The sequence below is a fragment of the Geotrypetes seraphini genome, chromosome 11, assembly GCF_902459505.1.
Source record: "Geotrypetes seraphini chromosome 11, aGeoSer1.1, whole genome shotgun sequence".
Classification (NCBI taxonomy): Eukaryota; Metazoa; Chordata; class Amphibia; order Gymnophiona; family Dermophiidae; genus Geotrypetes; species Geotrypetes seraphini.
The window spans coordinates 104,145,195-104,165,373 of NC_047094.1; the positions used below are offsets into that span (position 1 = coordinate 104,145,195).

The 20,179-nt window shown below is 42.2% G+C and overlaps 1 protein-coding gene across 7 annotated transcripts in view; it reads left to right on the forward strand.

The window, feature by feature from the left end:
* The window catches only part of LOC117369417 (protein diaphanous homolog 3-like), a 157,707-nt gene that overhangs the window by 34,366 nt on the left and 103,162 nt on the right, over positions 1 to 20,179 (forward strand). For all 7 annotated transcript variants that reach the window (XM_033963957.1, XM_033963955.1, XM_033963953.1 and 4 more), the window contains exons 3-4: positions 6,587 to 6,670; positions 11,101 to 11,274. In XM_033963957.1, coding sequence (XP_033819848.1) covers positions 6,587 to 6,670; positions 11,101 to 11,274 — 258 coding nt within the window. The remainder of the gene's footprint in view (positions 1 to 6,586; positions 6,671 to 11,100; positions 11,275 to 20,179) is intronic.

Sequence of the window (20,179 nt, forward strand, 5' to 3'; positions counted from 1 at the left end):
GGGTGGGACAGGCCTTCAAGGGGGGGGACAGGCCTTCAGGGGGGTGCAGGCCTTCGGGGGGTGCAGACCTTCAAGGGGGGGACAGGCAGGCAGGCCTTCAAGGGGGGGACAGGCCTACAAGGGGATGGGACAGGCCTTCAAGGGGGGGTGTAGGCCTACAAGGGGGGACAGGCAGACCTTTAAGGGGGGACAGGCCTTTGGGGGGGGGACCATGATTTAGAAGTACACAGAGGGAAGGGGGTGTTCAAAGAGACGTGCATATGCCAAACTTTGGGGGGGGGGGAAGAAATAATGGGTCTGAAAATAGAGGAGAGGGAGAGAGATGATGGACCATGGGATTTAGGGAGGGAAGGAACAGAAAGGGAGAGAAATTGGACACAAGGGATGGTGTGGAGGAGGGATAGAGATACTGGATAGGAGGGTAATTAGGAAAAGAAAGGGAGAGATGGTGGACTCTGGGGTGGTGGGGAAGGAGGGAGAGATGCTGGATGAAAGGGTATTTAAGAAAAGGTGGATCTGTGGAGGGAGATGAAAAAAGGAAAGATACCAGACTTCCTGGGAAGGGAAGGGAAATGGAAAGGGAGGACAGAGTTGACAGATGGATGGTTAGCATGCAGAAAGAAGAAAGAAGGAGACCCTGGCAAGCAAGTTATCAGAAGAAAACCAGAGCCTTGGACCAACAAGATTTGAAATATAACCAGACAACAAAAGGTAGAAAAATTAATTTTATTTTCTGTTTTGTGATTATAATATGTCAGATTTGAAATGTGTATCCTGCCAGAGCTGGTGTTGGACTGCAAACGTGAACTAGGATTTAACAGAGAGAGGAAAAGTCCTTTTTGTTTCTTTATTTTATTTACACCACAGCGCCAGTGTGGTTAGGAGAAGCCAAAGGGGGTGAAAAAGCTATAAAACCCACCAGGAGTTTTGAAAAAAATCACCGAACTGGGCAGGAAAATCGAATTGAAAAACCAATTCAATAGGCCAGGGGTGTCCAATGTCGGTCCTCGAGGGCCGCAATCCAGTCGGGTTTTCAGGATTTCCCCAATGAATATGCATGAGATCTGTGTGCATGCACTGCTTTCAATGCATATTCTTTGGGGAAATCCTGAAAACCCGACTGGATTGCGGCCCTCGAGGACCGACATTGGACACCCCTGCAATAGGCTGAATCGAATCAAAAATTTTTTTCCTGAATCTGGCAGCATTAGTTTGTGCTACTGTCTTAGACTTTAGGACCTGGGATTGGGGAGAGATGGCATCCTCAGTACTTTATAATGCAAGTGAAACGAGGATTTGGTCAGACTTTTGAAGGGTCTGCAGAAAAAAAATATTGTATAGGCCGGGGACATGAGACAGCAGGAAATGGGAACTTTTCTTCCTTCTATTTTTGTGAATGGAAAGGCTGAGGATGTCAGAGAGTTCAGTTAAAATATGTGCTTTATAAGAAAATATAATAATGTGTTTTATAAAGTTTATAGCATAGCTGGCCTACCCAGTGAGGTGTTCCTAGTGGCGATGGTGGCAGCGTGTCAATGTATTGAGAGGAAGAGGTGGTCTGGGAAATTCTGCTGAGCAAACTCCGGGCCCATTTCCACCCCCCAGTTAGTCCACTCCACTCAACTGGTTCACACACTGAGTGGGTCTTTGGGTGTTGTTTTGGGATCTCTTCCAGTGGTTTATCTCCTTCTGGTCCAAGGAAGGAAACTTTGTTATCCTTAGCATTGACCTACAGAATATGTTTGTAACAGCGCTGCTTGTGTGACATTAGACTATGTAGTGATCGAAAGAAAAAAACAGACTTTTGCACATTTTTGCACTATATGGTAGGTGTATGAGGAGATTCACATTTCCTGCACAGCTAAGTCCATCAAAGGACCCAGACTGTCCTACTAGGAACACATAAATCTAACCCCAAGCCTATCAAATATGGTGTTCCTCAAGGCGCCCTTCTATCCCCCCTCCTATTCAACCTCTACATCAGGCCTGTCATCGATATAGCGAAGAAATATAACATTAAAATCCACTCTTATGCAGATGACATCCAGCTACTCCTCCCTCTAGGCGAGAACCGGTCGTCCCAAATTGCTAACCTCCAACACTGCCTCTCTGACATGAAAACTTGGATGTCAAACAACAAACTTCAACTTAACGCCTCTAAAACCGAACTCTTATGGATCAGGAAAAAAAACACCAAATACCCACGCCCTACACTAACATGGGACTCCACTCTACTAACGGCAACAGATCAGGTTCGCAGCCTAGGAGTAACCCTAGACGGACACCTATCCCTATCTGCCCACATATCCCAAGTAATCTCTACCTCTTTCTACTACCTTCGCCAACTGAAAAGGATCAAACCCTACATCTCCACACCGGACCTCGCCCAACTCCTCTACGCATATGTTCTCTCCAGAATGGATTATTGTAACTCCCTATTTAATGGACTAACCAAAAATAATCTCAAACGCCTTCAACGGGTCCAAAATGCAGCTATCCGCCTCCTACACAACCTCAACTACCACGATCCCATCTCCCCAGCACTCCGTGCTGAACACTGGCTCCCAATTAGCCAGCGCTGTGCCTTCAAGGCCCTGACAATTGCCCACAAGACAATTTATTCCTCCACCCCCTCCTACATAAAATCCAAGCTTCCCATCTACACCCCCACTCGCACCCTCCGCTCAAAATCAGAGATACGCCTATGCACCCCCCCCGGAAGGTCCCTCCTCACAGAAACTGCCCGCAAACGGTCCTACAGCCACTTCATTCCTCACCTCTGGAACCAACTCCCCCCTCAACTCAGACAACAGAACTCATTATTAACATTCCGCAAATTGATAAAGACCCTCCTCTTCAACTAAAGATCACCCTCTATCTTCTCCCCCCCCCTTAAACCCCCTCTCTCCTCTCTCCCCTGCCTATCCTCTCCCTAAATCTCAATATAGTCCTCTCCTAGTCCTTACACTGACAAACTGTATCTAAACTCATAGAACTGTTCTTAACCTAAACTACTTATATGTAAAGTCTACTCTTAATTTGCTTATTCTCCCTTTATTTAAATTCATCACATTCTTATAGTCCAAACATTTAAACATGTTGTACTTCTTATATGTCAAATTACTCTCCATTGTGTATGTTCACTTGTAGACCGTTCTGAGCTACTGGGAGGACGGGATAGAAATCTAAATAAATAAATAAATAAAATAAAATAAATAAAGTTACCTTGTGCTGTATTTGACATCTAGCAAGGTCTCTGTTTGAAAGGAAAGATCTAAACTTAAAAATGAAATGGCCAGAAGTTATGGTAAAAGCAGATAGTGTAGCTGGTTTTAAGAAAGATTTGGACAAATTCCTGGAGGAAAAGTCCATAATCTGTTATTAAGACATGGGGGAAGTGTCTGCTTGCCCTGGATCGGTAGCATGGAATGTTGCTACTCTTTGGGTTTTGACCAGGTATTAGTGTCCTGGATTGGCTACCATGAGAATGGGCTACTGGGCATGATGGACCATTGGTCTGACCCAGTTAGGCTATTCTTATGTTATGTTCTCATCTGTAGGGGCCTTTGTTTTCACTTCTTATTTTAATGTATTTTTTTTTCTGGGAACTTATCAGTGTTTTTTATAATGGGAACAAAAATGGAAGAGAATTAATGTGTGTGGGATGAGGGGGTAACTAATTTCTTCAGCTAAATAATTCAATCCACCTCAACCAGACATAGGAGAACTCACGCACCATTCAAGTTTCAAGTTTCAAGTTTATTATATTATTTGATTAAACGCTTTTCAGGATACAAAGCGTTTTACAAAGAAATAAAATTGGATTTCTTAAATCACAAATACATTGTAAAAAAATAATTACTTTAAAATTAAAAAACAAACCGGGGTAACAAACCACATGAAACAATAGGAAAGGAGGAAAAAAGAAAAAATACAATTAAAAAAAAAAAAAATGTATTAATCAGATTGGTTAGAATATAAGGAAGGTATGAAGAAAAGAAATTGAGAACAGGAAAATCACACACCCTCCAACCAAAAACGTCAAAAGAAAAAAACTGTTCGACAATCTCCTAGCCAATCGAGCTGCAACACTCGACCCCCAACTCTACAACCTATTGACCTCGACCACAGACTACAAAACCATCAAAAAAGAAATAAAAACCCTTCTATTCAAAAAACACATAAAACCGAACTAACACAATCAGAACTGTCCCAAGCATCACCTGCAACTACTCCATATGTACTTCTGATGTCATGACAATTCAGACATAATTTATGTTATGTTATGTTTGGAATATAAGAAAATTTTCACTGCCTGTTTCTATTCTGACCATTTATTCTGTTTCATGGTCATTACAAAAAATATTTTTTTACATAAGGGGGGGTGTCAAAAAATGATGGGCCCCGGGTGCCACATACCCTAGGTACGCCACTGGCAGTAGTCAATATTGGAAATAACAAGGGAGTGAATCAGGAAGTTGCATCAGAGGGGACAGCTGAGGCTGGCAGGAGCAGCAGGTTGGAGCTGCTGCTTAAAAACATAAGAATTGCTGCTGCTGGGTCAGACCAGTGGTCCATCATACCCAGCAATCTGCTCCCGCAGCGGCCCCCAGGTCAAAGACCAGTGCTCTAAATGAGCCCAGCCTCACCTGCATACTTTCCAGTTGATCAGGAACTTGTCCAACTTTGTCTTGAATCCCTGGAGGGTTTTTTCCCCTATGACAGACTCCGGAAGAGCGTTCCAGTTTTCCACCACTCTCTGGGTGAAGAAGAACTTCCTTACGTTCATACAGAATCTATCCCCTTTCAACTTTAGAGAGTGCCTCTCGTTCTCCCTACCTTGGAGAGGGTGAACAGTCTGTCCTTATCTACTAAGTCTATCCCCTTCAGTATCTTGAATGTTTCGATTATGTCCCCTCTCAGTCTCCTCTTTTCAAGGGAGAAGAGGACCAGTTTCTCTAATCTCTCCCTGTACGGCAACTCCTCCAGCCCCTTAACCATTTTAGTCGCTCTTCTCTGGACCCTTTTGAATAGTACCGTGTCCTTCTTCATGCACGGAGACCAGTGCTGGACGCAGTACTCCAGGTGAGGGTGCCAGCGAAGAGCTAGAGGTACAGTGGTGGTGGTGGGAGATGTGAAGGCACATGTGCGGCGGAGGAGTAGGAAGGAGCAGGGGATGGAGAGGAGGAGAGGTGCTGCATCCCCACTAAGATGACATCTGTGGCAGTTCACCCCCACTGCCCCCTTAGTATACCACAGGTACCATTATCCCATAATCATCATGTAAACCTTACCCTAACACTAGATACCAAGTGAATATTTTAAGTGTAATGGGGGGGGGGATTCCTCACCCCCTACCCCCTCAAAAAAGTATCCAATTATCAGAGCACATTTGACAGGCCACCTCCCATTCAGCGCGCGCATATGTCGTGTGTGCAATTGTCCTGCATGGATTTGACAGGTCACCATGATCCGCATCCACATTTGGACCAACTGAAACCTAGTGTAACTTCTGTTGCCTAATCTCCATTTTTACAAAACCATGCAAGAGGTTCTGAGTAGAGAGTTGCATGGGGACAGAAATCCCACCCGTCCCCGTCAGGATCCTCTCCGTCACCACCCGTCCCCGTCAGGATCCTCTCCGTCACCACCCGTCCCCGTCAGAATCCTCTCCGTCCCCACCCATCCCTGCAAGGAATTACCTCCATCCCCGCCTGTCACCATAAAAAGCAGCAATTACTTCTGACAGGATCATCAATTCCACAGTTTCTTTTGTGTTTGCGCTGCTGTTTTCCATTTGGTATCTCTTTGGTGGAACCCTTTTTTTGTTTTCTGTTCAGGTAATTAACTTATAACCCCCCTCTTTTACTAAGGCTGATGTGTCCATTATATTATATTGGCGAACCCTGCTTCCAAAGCCTTCCATCCCCGTGGGAGTCCTGTGGGCCAGAGGGGGGTCCCCGTGGGAGTCCTGTGGGTTGGGGGGGATTACCGCGATCCCCCTTCCCGTGCAGACCTCTAGTTCTGAGCGCTATGGTTTTGTAAAAAGGAGGGGGGAAGGGGTTAGTTTGACCAGCTATTTCTATGGTTTCTGCACTTAAAATGATAATTCAGTGCCACTGGCTGGATATGGCCCTTGCATTGAATTTCTGGGTTTGAATATCGGCCCCTTTGATTCTATCCTCTTGCTCTACAGGAATCCTCTGTCTTTATCCCACACCTTTTGGAATTCTGTCAAACTTTTGTCCCCCCTCCACCACCACATAATTTTCTATCCTCACATCAAAAATTCATAATGAATTAGATTTTAAAAACAATTTCATAACATTTAGCTGCCACCCAACTCTTAATAAAAGAAAAACTGATGCATAATACGAGGCATAATGGAGAGACTGAAATTAATGGATGGAGAAGAATTTGGGCACTTGAGAATGCCTGTGTGATTGGGTGTACTTTGAATTTCCTTCTAAAAAATGGTCAGAGACAGGACTTTCTGACGAGAAGGCGCAAGGGGGAGGGGGAAGGTTTCAAAGAAAAGGGCAAAAATTAAGCATAAAATTGGTAAAACCTCTCTTGTTTTCTTCAGAATTGCCAGGATTCTTTTAACGACAAACAATACAACTTCAACGTCTACAAGTACAGATACCGGTGGCAGAAGCGAATTTTACAGGTAATTCTACTTTAAATGTGACATTGACCATCTCTGTATTAATGGAATGATTTACTTTCTTAAATTCATTCAGTTATTTGATATTTTAAATGCCATAAAAGTGACAAAAAGTAATAACATTAGCATTCGCACTGACCATTTTGTTTCCAGTCAATCGTGCTCCTCTAGCCTTAAAGAAAATAACTTCACATACACTTTAATATATGGCATAATATTTGGCTGCAGCTTTATTTACTTCATATATAAACAGCAATCCTTATCATATTTTATTCTCCATGCAACAAATTTTGAACCCAGCTCAAAGCCTTTACCCTACCCCGAGCTACTTTATTAAAAGGGATATGTCTAAAAGATATAAAACGTCTTCAGTTAATCCAAAACACAGCTATTAAGCTAATATTTGACACCAATAAATATGACCACGTCACTCCATTATTACAAAAAGCCCACTGGTTGCCTGTCATACACAGGATAACATATAAAATTGCCCTCTTAACTTTTAAAACTATACAAACTAACGCCCCAGCATTCATAGACAGACTTGATTCCATATGATCCCCCAAGAGCCCTTAGATCAACTTCTCAACACACCCATAATGTTTCCTCTTTGAGGATAATTGGTACTCATCGTACCTTTATATTCTCAGTGACCACCCCAATGTTCTGGAATTCTCTTCCTATATACTTAAGATCTGAACAAAACCTGCAGAAGTTTAAAAGCAGTTTAAAATGTTTTCTTTTTAAAGACGCCTTTAACTGAATATTCGATATAAGCCCAGCAATTTTTAACTTTCCCCCTCCTCACTGTGTTTCCCTTTTATGTACCTTTTCTATATAAAATTGTAGTTCTACCCCCCTTCCTGTTGTTTCTTAACGACTTAAGAAGTCAAGAACGTCAAATTAGTTAAAGCTGTTTGTCTTCCTGTAACCTCATAAATTTTTTTAATTTTATTGTTCAACGCTTTGTACCTTAGGATAAGCGTTTAATCAAATATTCAAATAAACTTGAACTAGCTCACCAGACCATGTATCAAATTTACAATCCACTAAACAAGCAAGGTCCACGATGTTGCAGGGCCATACTCAAGTCAGTGCTGCACATGAATTACTAAATCCTAATTGTATCCCTCACTTACCCTATAGATAGGGTTACCAAACGTCTAGACTTCCCTGGACATGTCCTCCTTTAATTTACCAGTAGACGTCTACCACTTTCAGGTAGGAGTCTACACCGAGACACCTACGGCACATACACGACAAGTAGGCTTGGTTAGGGGTGGATTCAGGTTGGAGTTTGGGCATGGATTGAGCTGCTTCCTGACTGGCTCCCGCGAATTCTCACAAGAATTAATGGAGCCAGTCAAGAAGCCACTCAGCGGCGAGCAGGAGTGCCAAAGTGCGCTCCTGCTCAGTGCCGCTAAGTGGCTGAAGAAGCCAGAACTTGGGGCAGCCACGGCAGCGACCGGCCAACTGGGTTAGCAGCAGGGCAGGAGCGCGGAAAGCTCGCTCCTGCCCGCTGCACCTCTGGACTACCAGGGATTCCAGCGGCAGAGGAGGTAGGATGGACAGGGTGCAGATTTCATAATTTAGATAATCATAACTTAGATTATAGTAACATAGTAGATGAAGGCAGATAAAGACCCGAATGGACCATCTAGTCTGCCCAACCTGATTCAGTCTAAAAATTTGTTGTTTTTTTCTTCTTCTTAGCTATTTCTGGGCAAGAATCCAAAGCTCTGCCCGGTACTGTTCTTAGGTTCCATCTACTGAAGTCTCCACCAAAGCTCATTCCAGTCCATCTACATCCTCCCAGCCATTGAAGCCCTCCCCAGCCCATCCTCAACCAAAAGGCCATATACAGACACAGACCGTGCAAGTCTGCACAGTACTGGCCTTAGTGCTTCAGTATTTACTATTATTTTCTGATTCTAGATCCTCTGTGTCTATCCCATGTTTTTTTTTTAACTCTGTCACCATTTTCCTCTCTACCACTTCTCTCGGGAGGGCATTGCAGTCATCCACCACCCTCTCTGTAAAGAAGAATTTCCTAACATTGCTCTTGAATCTACCGCTCCTCAGCCTCAAATTATGTCCTGGTTTTACCATTGTCCTTTCTCTGAAAAAGATTTTGTTCTACGTTAATACCTTTCAAGTATTATCAGCGTACAAGACGCGCCCCTTATTTTGTTTATTTTGAGCGGGAAAAAAGTGCATCCTATACGCCGGCAAATACGGTAATATGCAATTAGCGCACGCAAGCTATCAAATTATCGCAAAACATTTGCTGAACCAAATTTTGTAAACCATTTGGTTTGGTATGTGTCAGAGATGGTATATCGAGTACAATAAATAAATAAGCCTTTTTTTCATATGCTAAATGTGTTTTGGGGGCTTTAGTAAAATGAATCATAAGTAACTTATTCAACATTGAATAATGACAACAGTTGAGATGAGCTTCAGACATGAAAGCCCTTGTCTAAGGACTTATTTAGAATAGTAATGTCAATATGAAATTGCAATTGAATCAAATTTTTAAATAAACTTGATGTGTCAGATATAAATAAAAACTTTTATGGGCTTAGAAGCAGCTATTCTTATTTTGTGGGTTCTTCCTCTAATAGGGGGGAATTTATCGAGCAGCTGTAGGGCTTTTGTGCAGGCGTTAGGCCGTAATACATGTTAATTCCCTTAACACTTGTTAAATACCTTGAAAGACATAGGAATAAAACGGGCTTCTTAGCAATAAGATGCATTAATTTCTTTAATGCACATTTAGACCCTAACACTGCTTGATGAATTCACCCCCATAATGATACTACAAAATACTTATTTTAACTAGGCCTATATCTTGTTGGCTGTACCTTCAGAAAATTTGCATCATGAGGACTTTAGACCCCTAATAATAATTTCTGAAAAAGACCCCCATCGATAATATCATTAGGCTATATTATCACGTCTGGCTTCATTCTAATGTTTTTATGTGAAATTTTTATTGATGAATAATGAGCAAAGAAACAATTCAGCATAACCACACAATTCATATCATCCATATATAAAACTCCAAATCAGCCCCCATCCCCCAACAGAACCACCCCCACCCTTATACAATCACAAAAAATAAATCTTGGAACACAATCCCGCAGCCCTCACTCCCCCAAACAAACAAAAAAAGCCCAATCACTCAAATCCCCGCCTCTAAAAACCCCCCTTTTGTCCTAAAGAATAGAGCCTCCAATAATAGCTACCCATTCGATTCTCCAGTAAACAGAAGCAAAATATAAAAACCCTTTCCCTCCTCCCATTATACACTAACTGGGATCACGTAGCAAACCAGTGATGCAAAAAAGAACCAGACAAAAGCAGGACCCTCAACTATAAACCTATATAATATATTAGATCATATTTTGATGACAAAACGTTTAGACTATTGGTTCAGTCTTTTGTCCTGAGTACTCTGGATTATTGCAATATTGTGAATCTGGCAGTCAACCCAAAAAATCTGGCTGTTATAGGGGAAAACACCCTCTGGGGATTCAAGACAAAGTTGGACAAGTATCTGCTAAACTGGAAGGTGCAGGTGAGGCTAGACTCATTTAAGAGCACTAGTCTTTGACTTGAGGGCCGCCGCATGAGTGGACTGCTGGGCAGGATGGACCACCGGTCTGACCCAGCAGAGGCAATTCTTATGTTCTTATAATACAGAATACAGCTGAATTGGCTCCCCATGTAAGCTAGAGTGCACTTTACATTTGGTTGCCTTTGTTACAAAGTAATTACTGGTGATGCTCCAGTCTATTTAGCTAACATATAACATGCATAACATAGTAGATGATGGCAGATAAAGACCAGAATGGTCCATCCAGTCTGCCCAACCTGATTCAATTTTAATTTTTTTTTTTTTTTTAATTCAATTTTTTCCCATCATAGATATTCTACTCGGATAACTTCCCTTTTTGATTTTCCATCGCCCAAAGGTTGCCGCTATAAAAGATATAATCAACTACTGTCATTTCAAGCAGTTACTTGGGATTCTGATTTTCGTCAATTATTCTTTACATCTACATCATATCAAAATTTTAGGAAACTATTAAAGACTTATTTATTTAGGACATTTTTGAAAGATTGAAAATGTATTTCATTCTGTTGTAGCAATATTTTTTACTTTTGTTAAACCTCATAGATCTGAAGGGTAATGCGGTATACAAATGTTATGTTATAACACCCTAATATTACTCTCCTAACCCCCCAAAAGTCATTCTTATGTTCTGTCTGTCTACTTATATCTTATCAGTCATCACGGTGGATATCAAATGGTTTCACCAGAATATAATGCAGGAGTGGTTATAAATGTAAAATGGAAATGTAACAGTTATAAATGCAAAATGGAAATGTAACAGTTATAAAATTATAAAGGTCTCTTTTTCTTCCAGATTGATTTTCTTACAAAGACCATTTACAACATAGAGAAAGGACAGCTGAAAAAGCAATTCCCATTTTCACAAATTAAGAGTTCTGCAGACAAGGAAGGTTTGCGCTTCATGATTTCATTTTATGGGCATCAAAATTATGAACTGGAAGCGGCTTCTCCTGGAGACAAAGAAAATGTAAGGAATGGCTACATTAATGTTCTGTTGGCACACAAAGCAGATTGTAGATAATTAGACATTCCAAGGCCATCAGAAAATAGCATCATTCTCGGAATTCAAAGGCTCAGTTTGAGTGTGAAATAACAGTAATGTGTTTGTATTTCAAACACAGAACTGTATTGGTTTTAAGAATTTGAATTTATATTTCTTGAATGACATTTTAGAATGAACTTTCAAATGTAATTGAGATGTCCAGGTTGGGATATCTCCTGAGGTAGAGCCTGTTTTAAATTATATTGAGCAAATAATAGTTCTTAGAGTTTTGGTGTTTAGGAGAAAGGGTTTCACAAAAATTCTAAAAAATCAAATTCATATTCTTAAAGTTTAAATTTTAAATTTTTTTTGGGAGACCTCAGTGTGGATTGTATAAGTCAAATAAACCCAAAGGGACTCATAATCGAAAGAGAAAAATGTCCAAAAACCGGCCTAAGTCGGCACTTGGACGAACATTGTCAAAATACGTCCAAGTGCCGATAATAAAAACGGGTTTTGGACATTTATAAACGACCTAGGCCTTCATAGTGCCGCTGAACGACCAAAGCTAAACAGGGCGTGTATCAGGAGTGTCGAGGGCGGGAGTTGGGCTGGACTTGGGCAGGCTTAGACTTAGTCGTACAGCATGTATAACCAAAAGTTATACAGCACAGGATCACCAGAAGACGTATAGTTAGTTGATTTTCGAAACAGAAAATAATTTGGACATATTTTTCGAAAATATGTCCTAAGCTATTTTTTTACTTTGGATGACTTGCAGCTTGAATGAAAACGGACTTAGACGCTCCTTTCGATTATGCCCCTCCACGCGTTCAAAACTTCAACCCATGCATGAGTGAAAGCTCAATGCAACACACCATCATGGGATCTTCCAAAATTAAATGTGAATGAAAAAGCAACCCTATCTCATAACACACAATCTAACTGCACAGCCCTATAAGTATTAAAGGACTTATCTCATATTGAAGAGACGGCCTATGCCGTCATTCCTCCCAATATGTATGCCTTGTTTAGCTGTTTTAAGTTCATTACTCTGCCCATAGCAGTTCTGGTTCTACTGAACTTCAGTTTCAGAATGAATCCTTCATCAGGAACCTCCTCTTACTGCAAATATGAATTTATCAAGGACGGCAAAAACAAAAAGATTTTAATGGTGCAGGGAATGCTGAGCTGACACAAGGTTGCTTTTTTATTCACATTTAATTTTCAGTGTGTTTGCACTTAGTCACATTACAATGGGGTGGTAGATGCGTGGAACAGTCTCCTGGAAGTGGTGGTGGAGACAGAGACTGTGTCTGAATTTAAAAGGGCCTTAGGATAGGCATGTGGGATCTCTCGGAGAGAGAAAGAGATAATGGTTACTGTGGATGTGTAGACTGGATGGGCCATTTGGCCTTTATCTGCCATCATGTTTCTAGCTGCATAATATCTAGTTCTAGTTCAGTAGCATTGAATATCAAGGTTAGATTCAACCTGCGTTGGCCAGAAGCTTTAAAACTGCTAACTCCCATGGGCTCAATATCTATTTATTTAAAATCTTTATTGATTTTCCAAACTACAACTGTGCAAAGCAAATACTAGATATACGTATAATATTACAAGACAAGCACATTGAACTTACAGACATAAATGAGTAATTATTTTACCCCCTCCCTCCCACCTAATATTCAAGAAAAATAAATATATACATGGAGGGGCATAATAAAAAAAAAATGTCTAAGTCCCCTTATGGCCTAAGGCCTTCAACGTTGAAAGTAGAAGCAGGGAAAATGTCCATTATCAAAAAAAACGTCCAAAAGGAGGTTTTTTTTATAATGGCCTTCCTTTACGCTCAGCTGTTTAAACGCCCAGACCACCACTACGTCTACACTAACACAATATAATCAACCTTAAAAAAGCCTAACTCCCAAACGCCCAAAACAAGAGCTTTTAGGCGAAAGAAGAGCTAGTCCTTCACCTAAAAGCTGGATTCTGTAACCGGTGTCTGTCAAACACCGGTTACAGAATCCCCCCCTACAATGATCCAGGCAGGAGGGAGCCCAAGCCCTCCTGCCCCGCGGCATCCCCGAACCCCCCGACACAATCAGGGCAGAAGGGAGCCCAAGACCACCTGCCCCGGTGACCTCCAAGCCCTCCTGCCTGGCAGCACCCTCACCCCCCCACCGGCCGATTCCGATAGGGCCAGGAGGGAGCCCTAGCCCTCCTGGCCCGGCGGCACTCTCACCCCCCACCCGCCCAACACGATCGGGGCCAGGAGGGAGCCCAAGCCCTCCTGGCCTGGCGATCCACAACCCCCCTCCCCCCACCAATTATGATGGGGCCAGGAGGGAGCCCAAGCCCTCCTGGCCCGATGACACCCCCCATCCCAAACCCCCACTAAAATACGAACCCCCCATTGACCCCCCTACTTTTAAATCGTTGGTTGGATGGACGGGTGCCAAGCCCGTCCATCCAACAGGTCAGCCATCCATTGAATGGCTGGCCTTCAGGCCTGATTGGCCCAGGCAGCTTACATCCCACCCACAGGCGGGGTCTGAGACGCCTGGGCCAACCGGAATAGGCCCAGTAGGCTTAGGCCCCTCCTGTGGGCAGGTCTTTAGGCATATGGGCCGGGTTGGCTTGGGCTCCCTTCTGGCCCCATCAGAATTGGTGGGGGGTTGGGGATCACCCCTCCCTCCTGGCCCCATCGGAAATGGCGTGGGGAGTGGGTTGGGGATTGCCAGACCAGGAGGGCTTGGGCTCCCTCCTGGCCCCGATCGTGTTGGGCGGGTGGGGTGAGGATGCCGCCAGGCCAGGAGGGCTATGGCTCCCTCCTGATCCCATCAGAATTGGCCAGTGGAGGGGGGGTGAGGGTGCTGCCGGGCAGGAGGGCTTGGGCTCCCTCTTGCCCGATTGTTGTAGGGGGGAGGTGCTCATCGCTGCAGGAGTGATGGCTCATCTCTCCTGCCGCAATGATAATCGCCCACCCCCCTCCGAACCGCGGCACTTCGGGGTGAGCATCGCCGGCAGGGGAGATGGCCTACCCCTATGCTCACTCCAAAGTGCCGCAGTTCGGAGGGAGGTGGGCGATCATCATCGCGGCAGGAGAGATGAGCCATCTCTCCTGCAGCAATAGGCAGATTGCTGGGGCCGCTGAGCTGCAGTGATCAGCTCAGCGGCCCCTTTTTCGGCACTTATACCTGTTTTGACTTGGTCTAAGTCAAAACGTATACCGGTAAGTGCCGACTAGGCAACCTGTCAATCTTTGATTATACCTATTGTACGCCTAGATCGGCCCACCTCCCGCCCACCCCCTGCCCTTTCCCCGCCTCTAAAAACGCCTCTTTTCTCTTTGGGCATTTAGAGGCAGGGGAAAGGCCTAAGCTGGTTTTAGATACGTCTAAAACCAGCTTTGATTATGGGTATTTGGACGATCAGGCTTTTTGATCGTCCAAGTACCCCTTTAGGCCACTTTTTAGATTTTTTTTTGTTTGTTTTTTTATTATGAGCCCCATAGAATCTATTCATAAATTTCCCAATTCAAAATTTCTATGCAAAACCCTCCCCCCCTCCCTCTCACCCTGGATGTGTATGTTTAAAGGACTATAAAATAAAATCATTTATCATTCCTTAAAGAATTTAGTCAATGGTTCCCAAACATCCATAAATTTCTTATAATGTCCATATTGTATGGCCAACAGACGTTCCATTTTAAAAGTATGATACAGTGTAATTTAGCTGATTCCAGTTCTTCCAATTCCTCAAATAAGTTGTATGGCAACCCCTGTCATGATAAAAAAGTTTGTTGCAGGAAGATATTTGGCTTTTAGCCCTCATTAACGTACCAAATAAGATGGTATCGTGCGTCAATGCCACTGGATTTTCCAATATGTCGTTGTTTATTTTAAAAATTTCTTCTCCGCCTATCTCCTAAGCGGGTTACAATAGAAAACATACATATTCAAAACTTATTCAAACATAGAACAACAGACACATCCTATCTATTCCTTCCAAATATAATCATTAAAAATAGCATAACGCTAATAAAAGGTTCACCCCATATGAACTGTAAAATACATTTCTCTTCAAAACTAATAAAATGCTTTAATAAACAGGAAGGAAAATGAAAAACACAATGTTGAATGATTTTATTTTGGCTTGAAATAAAATAAAACAAGCTTATTTCACTGAAATTTTTTTCATTTTTGTTTCATCATGGAAATGCATCCCTACTATGTATCTATTAATATTCATGAACACCAGTATAACAATATGTTTTATGCCAAAACAAGAACTGGATGTGTGTTATGGCATTAATGCAGTTAATAAATAGGCCTCACCGAGATACCTGGTGACTGCTGGATAACATAAGAACATAAGAACATAAGAAGCGCCATCTCCGGATCAGACCTTCGGTCCATCAAGTCCGGCGATCCGCACACGCGGAGGCCCTGCTAGGTATTCACCTGGCTCAATTTATAGCCAACCATATCTTTATATGCCTCTCTCAAGGAGATATGCATCTAGTTTGCTTTTGAAGCCTAGGACTGTCGATTCCGCAATAATCTCCCCTGGGAGAGTATTCCAGATGTCAACCACTCTCTGTGTGAAGCAGAACTTCCTGACATTAGTCCTGAACTTGTCCCCCCTTAGCTTCATTTCATGTCCTCTTGTCCGTGTCAAATTAGATATATTCTATTTGTATATGAAGATATGCACAGGTTTAAAAGTCTAAAGAATGAGTCTATCCACTATTTAAATGTACTCGCAGAAAACGGAAAAATTTCTTAGTTCCTCAGTCTCTTGTAAGGAGAAATGAGATTCAGTAGGTCTGCTTTGAGCAAGGATCTTTTGGGAGTTCAACTCAGACAATTTTTGAGAGAGACAGAAACCCCCCCCCCCCCAAATTGAAAGAATTCATTTGAAAATGCAAGATGCTGTGAACTAATCTTTTGAGAACTTCTCCCATACTGTGCCTATGGGAGAAATTGCCTTGTAATTATATAAAAAAAAGGTTGCAATCTTTCAAGCCGATGTGTTCTCAATAAAAAATGAAGGTCGTTATTCTGTAGTCCTCTTCCTCCTTATCGTATTTGTTACTTTTGGTGGTGAAATATAAGACAGTGAAATTAAAAGTAGTAGATTATCTCCTTAGATTTCCAAATGTTATGATCTGGAAGCAGCAGTGTCCATCGCTGTCAATTAATTGCTTTTAATTGGCTTCCATATGGGACCTATCACAAAAAAAATTGCTCCCCCGGGGCAATAACAGAACAATAAACATGGTTCTTGATGATAGCTTTGCAAGGAAATGTATGGGGAACACCACATAAATCATGTCACTTCAAACACTTTCCAGCAGCAGTGTGTGGCATGGTCCAGATAGCAACAGCGAAAAGAACACATGTGGCATGCAAACTTATTTTGCTAGGTTGGCAAAGATAATTACTAGGAGCTGTAAGTCTACCTGGAACTGCAGCTTCCAGCTCTGCCTGCCAATCGTCACTCAGTTTTGTAAACACATGCTGTACCGCCAGTTGTTTCAGGAGAAAATTGATTCAGTTTTTATTACACAGTAGCGCAAAGTCAGGAATTCTCTCTTTTTTTCCCTCCTCCCTTCCTCCGCTTCTGGAGCCAGCATAGGGGATCCCCTGACTCCATGTTCAGTTTCTTTCCTCCAGCAGGAATTTATTTATTTCGATTTCTATCCCGTTCTCCCAGAAGCTCAGAACGGGTTACAAGTAGACATTCACAATTGTTTGAAAACAGACTAGTCATGACAACAAATAGGTTACAGTAGACAATAACGGAGCTTATTCTGGGGATTTGTATACCACCTTTTTTGTGGTTTATGTTTGTTGAGAGCTTCTATACCACTTCTAATGACAGGGGAATCAATTCAGAGCAGTTTACTTATACTACATGGGATCTATACTGAAATACAGGGAGCTCTGCGGTAGCGTTGCAATACAGTTATTAATACCGTCATGATTATGCCATAATCAATCATCCTACTTATGTTACTGGCACATTGATCATCCTACTTATATGCACACATTTCTACCAAGTCAATCATATACTACTAGGTTTACTATTGCAGCTAAATACACAATTTACACACCTCCTAAGGAGGTTGGCCATTTCAACTAAATATAATTTTTTTTACACACATCCCTGAAAGTTCTAGTTTCTTCTCTCGTAATGTCAGTTGAAGTAGTCTGAGAAAAGGATAGTCTTTATCCCTTTCTGGAATTTTCCGGTGCCCTTTTCCAGCTCTAGTTCCTTCGGTGGGGCATTCCACTACATTGGAGCCATTATCGAGAAAAATTCTTGCCCTGGTGCTTTTGTATTTGATATCTTTGAAGGTGGGCATTTGTAGTAAGGACTTTTGGCTTGAGCAAAGAGCACGTAGGAGCTTATGGTTACACATTCAAAGTAATTGACATATATACAGGTCCTTATTTTGTATCTGGGGCAATGGAGGATTAACAATACAATAACTTTATTCTTATATTCCGCCAGACCAATGCCAGTTCTAGGCAGCTTACAACAAGAGAAACTGACCAGTCAGCGAATTATACAGATCATAAGAAAATACATAATAAGCAAATAGACTAAAACAGTGAAAATTTTAAGTTACAAATCTATCAAATAATTGCGTTTTTAATAAATTTCTAAAGGAGTAGTAAGATGAAACACATGGAATAATTTTACAAAGCCAGTCGTTCATTTTGGCTGCCTGAAAAGCAAGAGTTCTATCAAGAAATCTCTTGAAACGACAGGATTTTATAGTAGGGTATGCAAATAGATGTATTCTACGTGTGGGCTTGTTGGAATGATCCAGGAAGAAATGGGAAACAAGGTAGACTGGAGACATACCATAGATTGATTTTAAAACAGATATACTTCCCCCTCCGTATTCAAGGTGGTTAGGGGCAAAGCCGGCCCGCGAATATTATAAAACTGCAAATAATAATGGGGCCAGTTCTGCCCCTAACCCCCGCTTCCCCCGGTTATTTTAAGCCCTGAAAGCCCCCCTTAAGCCTTACCTGGTGGACTAGTGGGTTTTTGGGGCAGAAGCGATCTTCCCACGCTCCTGCCCCATGCAGATCGCTCACAGGAAATGGCTGCCTTGAGCTCCCGTAGTCTCTCAAGCCATTTCTTGTGAGCGATCTGCACGGGGCAGGAGTGTGGGAAGATCGCTCCTGCCCTGAAAACCCGCTAGACCACCAGGTAAGGCTTAAGGGGGGCTTACAGGGCTTAAAACAGCCAGAAAAAAGAAAAAAGGAATTTTAGGTTTAAAATCGCGAATAAGTGAATCTGTAGATACGGAAACTGCGAATATGGAGGGGGAAGTGTACAGGCAAATTTGAACAAGACTCTTTCCTCCATTGGCAACCAATGTAATTTTTGAGAATAGGGACTGAAGTGCTCCCATTTTTTCAAACTGAAAATCAACCGTACAGCTGAATTTTGTACCACTCGTAATCTTGCCCAGGCTCACAAGGAGCAGCGCTGAGATTTGACCCCACAATCTCTGGGCACAGAAGCAGCAGCTCTACCACTAGGCTTCCTCTCACTTCTGAACAGTGCTCTTCAAAACTGTGAGTTTCTTTTTTAAAAGCATTTTAGCTGAGTGCAGGGGGAAAACCCCCCCAATTTAACTGCCAACTTCAAAAATTGAACAGAATACATATATAGCAAAGAAGAGGCTACTAGAACTTCAAATATTCATACGTGCATCAGCTGGTTCAAAAACAGTGCTCAGAGATTAAGTTTGATTTTTCAACCAGATGCTGGAGAATCAGACATTTAAACAGGCTGTAATTTCTCTCTCTAATCATCGCACATGTTTTTTTTTTTTTTTTTTAAATATATAAGTTGCAAATAGAAAAGAATCAAGAACCACTTATCTAAAATGTATGCACTGCTATAAAATCGCTCTGAAAAAACTCTGGGCTTGATGCGTTTCGCCAGAGCTGTGTCACAAATCTGCTCAAAAATCAAGTGGTCTTGTAAAACACAAAAGAACAAAACCAAGAATTTACAAACTCAAGACAAAAAAGTATACAAAAACAATGAAAAACAGCTTAAAATATGAAAAAAACATAAGGGCAAATTCTATAAGGACACGCCCAAATGTTAGGCGCCTATATAGGCACTGTTCAGCGCGATTCAAGTAAAATTGGGTGTTTAGTGAATCACGCTGAGTGGCAGCTATTTGGGCACCTATTTTGGAGGCGTCCATTAAATAGGCCAGCTCTAGGCACACTTAAAAGTTAGGCGCCTAGCTGAGCGCTTAAGAGCAGTGATTCTGTAAGAAGGCGTCTAACACATAGCCACGCCCACGCCTAACATGCATAGCGCCTATTTTTTTTTGAAGGCTGCCTAAATTTTTAGAGGTGCCTTGTTACAGAATCACGTTTTTCTTGATAGGCGCCTATGTTTCAATCAGGGCTGATTAAAGAGCTTAATTGGGCTTGTTATTCAATTTAGATAGGCGCCTATCTAGTTGGGCGCCTCTGAAATAGGTGCCTAACTTTAGGCGCTGGTTACAGAATTTGGGCCATAATGGCATCTCGGGAGTACCTGTCTCACCCTGCCCAAACTTTCAACTGCAGGCGACGCTCTCACGGAACTTCCTTCATTTAAAGGGCTGCATCCCGGAAGTGACATCACATACCCGGCAAAATGAAACAGAAACTCAAAACGACACCAAACAAAAACGCAGATCGCAGAATCAAAAATCGAACAAAGAAAATGAAAAATGCCCACCACTCTACCTCATTAGAGGGTCTGAGAAAGTGCCAAATATGAAGCCAAGGGAATCTAAAACAAGCCCACTGTGTTCTTACTAGGGACAAGGGAGAAAATATATGGGCCTGTGCTC